At 58.2% G+C, this 7,418-nt stretch overlaps 1 protein-coding gene across 1 annotated transcript in view; it reads left to right on the forward strand.

Moving 5' to 3' along the window:
* The window catches only part of NRXN2 (neurexin 2), a 97,779-nt gene that overhangs the window by 63,223 nt on the left and 27,138 nt on the right, over positions 1-7,418 (forward strand). The window contains 1 exon segment of the mRNA XM_021685004.1: positions 6,162-6,343. Within this exon segment, the coding sequence (XP_021540679.1) occupies positions 6,162-6,343 (182 nt within the window).

Below are 7,418 nucleotides of genomic sequence, written 5' to 3' on the forward strand. Positions count from 1 at the left end.
CCCCCATCACCTCCCATCTCTGTACCTCCTTCACCTCCTAGACCTGTGCCCCATCACCTCCCATCTCTGTACCTCCTTCACCTCCTTCACCTCCTAGACCTGTGCCCCCATCACCTCTCATCTCTATACCTCCTTTGCCTCCTAGACCTATCCCCCATCACCTCCCATCTTGACTCCCATGGTGTCCTGACATCTCCAAGGTCCCATCACCTTTTATCTTGACTCTCCTGGGCTCTCATCACTGTACTGTCACCAGTTCTCACTCTGTACCCTTGTTGCCTCCCATTTCTGTGCTTCCATCACTTCCCATTTCTGCCCATCCATCACCTCTCATATTTTTTTTTACTCCACTTTTGTTCCTCCCTCATCTTCCACACTTATATCTTTCTCCCTTCCCAGCCATGCCTCTCAGGGCCTACCGGGTCTGCGCTCACCTCTGCCTCCCCAGTCCCGCTCCGCATCTGTCCATCCTTGCTTCCCAACCTTTGCCCCATGTCCCTTCCAATCTTTTCACCCCGTTTCTACTCTCCCCTGCTCTCCTACTTCGTCTTTAGCTCATTTTTCTTGCCTCTATGCTGTCTTTGTACACTTCCCAAGAGTGGTCTCTTGCCAGCCCCCTCTCCATTGCTTTCTTCTCTCTTCCCCAGCGCAGTGTCCCTCTGCTCATCTCTGTCCCTGTCCCAGCTAGGGTCCTCTCCATGCAGCACTCTCTCTCATCTCTCTCTTCCTCCACTTTCCTAGCCTGCACCTTCTCTGACTCTTGACTCTCTTTTTCTCCCCATGAGCTCTCTGGCCCTCTGTGCCTTCCTTCTTCCTCTTCATTGCTCCTCTGGCTCCCCAGAGGCCCAGTGTTGCTCCCAAAGGGGCCCAGATAGGACGTGGTCTTTCTGGGCACTGAGGTGAGACAAGGAGGGGTGAGATACAGAAGGGGAGACAGGGATATTGGGGGAGAGTGTGTGCGGGGAGGGCCAGAGGACCAGAGGTGAAAGAAGAAGGGATCGAGAGAGGAGCTGGCTCAGGGGAGGTGAGCAGATTGGAAGGAGGGGCCTTCCTTGGAGCTGAGTGGCACAGGGAGGCTCAGTGAAGGAGCTGGAGTCAGGATGCAAAGAGCTGGGAGACCAGGAGAGAAAATGGAGGAGAGAGCATGTGTGTGTGTGTGTGTGTGTGTGTGTGTATGGAATGTTGGTGTTGGGGTTGCCTCAGAGATGGCCACCCTCTTGCTGTGCAGAGGAGAAGAACAGCCCCAAGAGGGCTAATGGCTGCAGAGGGGAAAAGGAGGGTGCTGCAGGACAGGGATGGAAGGTGGTAGGAGCCTGAAGGGAGGAGCCAGAAAGGGTCAGGCAGGTGAGAGGAGGGAAGAGGGTCAAAGGGCAGCTAGAAGAGTAGGGAGGAGGCCATCTATTATGGGTGACCCCCACCTGTGCGGACCTTAGTCATGAGGAGAGGTGAAGGGAAGGCTTCCCTTGGGACCCCATGCTTGGCTAGAGGAAGAGGCCAGCTTGGGAGAGCTTTCTAGGTGGGAGGAGATCCTTCCTCTCTGCCCCAACATCTCCCTAGCATCCCCCAGTGTGAGGGAGCCTCTCCTTCTGCACTCGCTTCTCCATGTATTTCTCTTTGCCTTCCTTCCCTCCTTCTCTTCACTCTTTCCTCCATTTACCTTCCATTTCTCAACCCCTCCTGTTACATAATATCCCTACAGACCTGCCAGACACCCATTGACACCCCTGCACCAGATGTCAGTCTGGGCATGGGGGGACCAGTACACCTGGCTCCTAAAAATGCCTCGAGGGGGTGACACTCTCCTGGTCCTTGACCCCGATTTTGGTTTCAGAGCCTTTCAGCCCCTCCGACCTTCATTTCTGCTACTCCCTGAAGCGGATGGGGGAGGGGGTGGGGTCAATTCCAGCCTCAGTTCTGAGTCAGTAGCTTCCAGGGTTCTGGATTCATCACTCTAGCTTGCTTCTAAAGGGGGCTGGCATTGATCTTGATTCTGAAAGGGGGTGTGTTAACTTGGGTTTCTGACTGGGTGGTTATGGCCAAGAATGGACACAAGAATTGAAGGAATATCGTTCTATCAAGAGAGCTGAGCCCAGGGATGTGGACCTGTGGAGGTGCCCCTGGGTTGTGGAGGTCCATATACAAAGAGCAGGTACAGGCTATGGGCACCCAGGACCATGGCTTTTTGGGATTGTACAGGAGTTTTAGCTTCTCAGATTCTAGGTCTACCAGAAGGTTTTTGTCATGGCTTCTGATGCTGCAGGGAGGCCGGCAGGCGGAGGGTCTGCACGTGTAGTTTTAACCACAGGGGCATCGCTTTGTGGGTGTTTTTTTTTTTTTTTTACAAGAAATGAGTTTATTGTTTGGGTCTGCGTTAGCTAACCATTATTAATGGTTGGTTGTTCTGTTTTTCTAGAATGCAGGTGTGTGGGAACTCTATGGAAGATTCTTGATCATTTAGTGTTTTACTGGGATCAGTGAATTTTGGGGTCCAGGAGGCCCAGACGATGTTGGGTGTGGACAGAAGGTGCCAGCTCTGGGCCGTTGGTGGTGGGTACCTGGGCCCGTGGCACCTTGTGTGTGGCCAGAGGCTCTCTTGCCTTGGGCTTCAGGGTTGTATGCCCCCCCTCCCCCCTGCTAGGCACTATGTAGCTCACTAGCTAGATGGGGAGGTCAAAGACAGTGGGTCTGGGCCATCCTAGAGTAACATTCTGGGCCTTGGTTTAGGCCCCTACCCCGGAGCCCTTTCTGGAAACTTTCAGAGGTTCTGGATGCCGTGTGGTGTCCTGGGCTCTTTGTCTCCGTGCCCCCGGGAGTCTGGTGGCCAGGGGCGTGGAGGACAGCTTGCAGGGGGTGGGGTGGGGGGAGAGGCGGGAGTTACCTTCAGGGCCCTACCCTCCTGCCTGCCATCCACCCCCCCTTCTGGAGGGAGAAATGTCTCCCCAGGGTAATTACTGCTGCCCCAGTCCAATAAGCCATTCAACCTTGTCGGTGCAAGACACGTGTATCTCCACCCGATTCCCCCACAGTGTAATAAACACCCTTAGGCTTTAACAGGCCTGCCCCGTGTAATAAACTGGCTGCAGGGTTAGAACAGCTGGGTAGTAAACCCCGGGGGAAGCCGGGCTGAGCAGGGCCTGGGCTGGGGACCGGGAACCGGGGGCTGGAGGGCTCGGGGCGGGGTGCCCTTTGGCCTCGGGGGCGGGGACGTGTGGCCGTCCTGTCCTGTGCCCAGCCAGCCCCTGTCCTTGCTGCCTGCCAAGCCCGTCTTTGTGTGCTCCCCGCCGTGCTGCCTCGTGTCTCCTCTCCACACTGGGTCTTTGTGTGCAGCTGGGTGTGTCATCGCCTGGGTGTGGGTGTGGGGTCTGTGGGTGCCTTCCTGGGGATGGGTCTGCTGTGGGGCCTGGGGCTTGGGTGCCAGCAGGAGGCCGCAGTGCCTGTGGGGAGTGGGGCCTGCCTGCTCCTCAGGCCCTCTCTGGGCTCAGGCAGGGTTCTCTCCAAGGCGATGTGCTGTCTGGGTTCCTGGGGTGAGGAAGTGAGGAGGAAGGGCTTCCTTTCCCTTAGACCTGGGAGGTTTGGAAGCAGGTCCCATGGACATGGGGTTTGGCGGGTCTGAGGGACCAAGAAACCCAATGAGCCCCTCCTGCGTCTGACCTGGGGGGCCCTGAAGCCCATGAGGTGAAGAGGCAGCGGCCTCTGGTCAGGGAGGCTGGGAGGGGAGCTGTGTGGAGGAAGGTCAGCAATCTCAGTTCCCCCGGCCCTCCCCACACCCCAAATTGGGACTTACAGCTTGTGAGTGGAGGGGGAAGGGAGGACCCTGGGTATTATGGTTGCCATGGAAACAGCCGGTTTTCCAGAGTGCTGCAGTGTTGGGAGTGGAAAGGCTGCTCCCGGCTGAGGCCTACCCTGCTCCTGGCTTGCAGGCCCAGCCCCTTCCGGGCAAGTGACCCGCCTGGGGTGGGGGTGTGGCTCACTGTGTACCCTACCTCCAGCCAGCTCGCCTACCTAATCCTGGGGCCCCCATCCTGAGGGTCCTGCCCTTACCACAGGACCTCCAGGGCCCCCAGGTATAAAGGATACCTGGTCTGGGGGCAGGGGGCAGGGGGCAGAGCCAAGCTCCCTCTGTCTGCCAGTTATTAGGCATCAGGGTGGTTCTTTCCCGCCTGCCCTGCCCTGCCCTTGAGCCAGGGTCATCTCTCCTCTCTGGCCAGATCTGGGGAGATGGAGGGCATTGATGACAAGTGCTCTGGAGAACAGCTCCTGCCACCCCCCCACCCCCAAGCCCTGCTGGCCTCACTGCCTCTCTGGGACCCAGGCAGCAGCCTTCCCTTCTCAGCTCTGTCCTGGGCCTGCAGGTGGTGCAGATGGCGCCTCCCTCCAAGGCCCTCGGAGTCTACTCTCCTTCAGGGGCCTGGGAGCTTCCTGGGGTAGAGCCCTCTCATCCCTGCTGGTCCAAACTGCACTGGGGCTCCTAGTCCCTGAGGTGAGAGACGCCCCAAGGTGCTTGAGGGGCCTTAGTGTTACCAGCTGGGCTGCCCTCTTTTTATTTTTATTTTTTTTTAGATTTTATTTATTCATTTGAGACACAGAGATACAGAGAGAGAGAGAGCACGAGCAGTGGGAGAGGCAGAGGGAGAGGGAGAAGCAGGCTCCCCGCAGAGCAAAGGAAGCCCGATGTGGGGCTCGATCCCAGGACCCCGGGATCATGAGCCGAGCCGAAGGCAGACGCTTAACCATCTGAGCCACCCAGGCGCCCTGGGCTGTCCTCTTGATGGAGCAAACATGGAGCGGGTTTGCGCTCCTCTGAAGTGTCTCAGGCCTCAGGCCCTCCTCTGGCCTGGCCTCCCTGGCTCCTAGCTCCCTGACCCCAGGGCTTCCCATCCTACCTGGAGGCCCCCCTTTCCTCCCAGGCTACTTCAGGCTTTTGCCCTCAGGCCCCACCTGCCTTTCTCTCTCCGGATAAGTCCTCCCCTGAACCCCCTCCCCCCAAGAAGTGCTTTGAGAGGACTTGTTAGTGGCTAATTATTTAATTAAGCATTTTATGAATCTCATCTGCTCCATTTATGTCCTAAAAAATGCAAGATTGTTCTCTTCCTTCTCTGAAGGCCCCAGAGTACTAGTCCTCTAAGGCTTCCCAGACAAGTCTCCCTTCCCGGAAACTGGGTGACCAGCCCCCAGCCCCCACCCAGCCATCCATCTGCCCCCCCCTCCCCCCCAGGGAGCCCAGTCAGCCGCAGGAGGGAACATGGCGACTAATGGGGTTTATTTTGGGGCTGAGATCGTTAGGGACCTCACACCCGCCCCCGGCAGGCAGCCGGATGGAGGAGACTAAGAGGGGGAGGGAAGGTGGGGTGGGGGAGGGCAGGAAGAGGGAGCCTTCATCTCTGGCTCCCATTCTCCCACTTTCTCTCACCTACACCCCTCTCTGTCCCTCTCTGTCCATCTGTCTCTCTGCCTCCTTCCTCTTCTGGCTGTCAGTCTCTATTCCATACTACCACACCCCCAGCCCCAATACCTGTCTCTTCTTTGCCGGGTAAGGCTCCAGGCACCCCCTCTTTTGGGACCCAGGCAGCCCCCTAATTGGGAGTGGAAGCAAGGAGTCCTGGGCAAACTGGGACCAGGATTTCCAGGGGCTTGGGAGGGGGTGGGGGCAGGTGGTGGAAGGGTGCCAGGCTGTGGGCTATGAGTCAGAGCTGAACACAGCCCCTGTGCCTCTCGCCATCGCCTGGGGCTCCTTTCGCCTTGGTGCCTGCTCAGCTTGGCCCCACGGAAGCCCACACCTCTAATCTGTCACCTCCGCCAGCGCTGAGAGAAGTTGAGCTGGTGGGGCCCAGGCCCCCTGGGGCCCACCTGTCCTCCGTACACTTCTCGATTCCCTTGCAGCCTCTCTCTGGGTTCTCTCTCAGTGTCACTCTCTCTGTTGCCTCTCTGTTTTGCTGTAATTAAAGCTAGAATTCTTGATGAGGCAGCTACATCTGTCTCTGCGCGTGCACGGGCTCTCACCGGGCACCCGCCCGCCAACTGTTCCCGAGGACTGCAGGGCTGGCGGCTGCTGTCGGCATCACAGCCCAAGCCCAGTGGCCCTGTGCTCTGGTTGCAGTCCCTAGGACCTGCCAATTTCGCTCGCCTGAAGTCACATGTCCCTTTCTCCCTTCTCTTTGCAGCCGGGACCACATACATCTTTGGGAAGGGGGGAGCGCTCATCACCTACACGTGGCCCCCCAATGACCGGCCCAGCACGAGGATGGACCGCCTGGCCGTGGGCTTCAGCACGCACCAGCGGAGTGCCGTACTGGTGCGGGTGGACAGTGCCTCCGGCCTCGGAGACTACTTACAGCTGCACATCGTAAGGATCTAGGGCGCTGGCCCTTGCCCCCACCGCCCCGCCGCCCCTGGTCTTCCTACCCCAGATCTACTCAGTCTCCTCATTGCCATGGGATCAGCACCTCGAATCTTCCCTCATGTGTTCCCCAATTCCTGGAGGTCCCTCTGTGTGGCTCTGCCTCTGAGGCCCACTCCCTTCCTGTCATGCATTCCCGGAGCCACCCTAGCTGATTGGAAGCTTTCCACTCCCCACTCCCTGACTCCATCTGTGTCTTCTGACCTTCCTGAACACAGGGCCTCCTTGAGCCTTCTGGGCCTTCTTGCAGCCCATGAAGCATCCCCACATGGTGACTGGCCTGCTCACTGCTAGACCACCCAGGGCAGCCCACTGTGTCCTGCCTGGATTCTCGCTCTGCTTCTTTTTTTTTAACTTTTTTTTTTTTTTAAGATTTTATTTATTTGACAGAGAGAGACAGTGAGAGAGGGAACACAAGCAGGGGGAGTGGGAGAGGGAGAAGCAGGCTTCCTGCTGAGCAGGGAACCCGATGCAAGGCTCGATCCCAGGACCCTGGGACCATGACCTGAGCCAAAGGCAGATGCTTAACAACTGAGCCACCCGGGCGTCCCTATCTCGCTCTGCTTCTTCACATCTCCTGGCCCCAGTGCAGTCCGTGCCTGCTCCGCACCTTGCTTGTAGATCTGCGGCTGCCTATGCTCTGCCCTTAACCTCCGCTCCCATGACCTTTGCCCTCCCAGCAGCCCCTTTACCCTGCCTCCCCTGTACCCTCTCTGCCAAGCTCCCTCCTCTCTAACCTCTTGGCCCAGCTCCACATCCCCACCTGGACCTCCTGGCCCACTTGGCTCCGCCCTTTTTTGCCCATCTCCCCGCCTCAACCTCTGCCACTTTCTAGTGCCTCCCTCTGGGCCTCCTGCCAGACCTGCCCCTATCTGCCCTACCCGCCCTACCCCTGCCCCCCTACACTTCATAACCCCCTTCCACGCTACCTGCCATATCCACCGTTATTGCATATCCCCCTGCCCAGCATACCCCCCACCCACCATACCCCCCACCCACCATACCCCCTTACCTGCCATAA

Source organism: Neomonachus schauinslandi, chromosome 11 (assembly GCF_002201575.2).
Source record: "Neomonachus schauinslandi chromosome 11, ASM220157v2, whole genome shotgun sequence".
Taxonomy (NCBI): domain Eukaryota; kingdom Metazoa; phylum Chordata; class Mammalia; order Carnivora; family Phocidae; genus Neomonachus; species Neomonachus schauinslandi.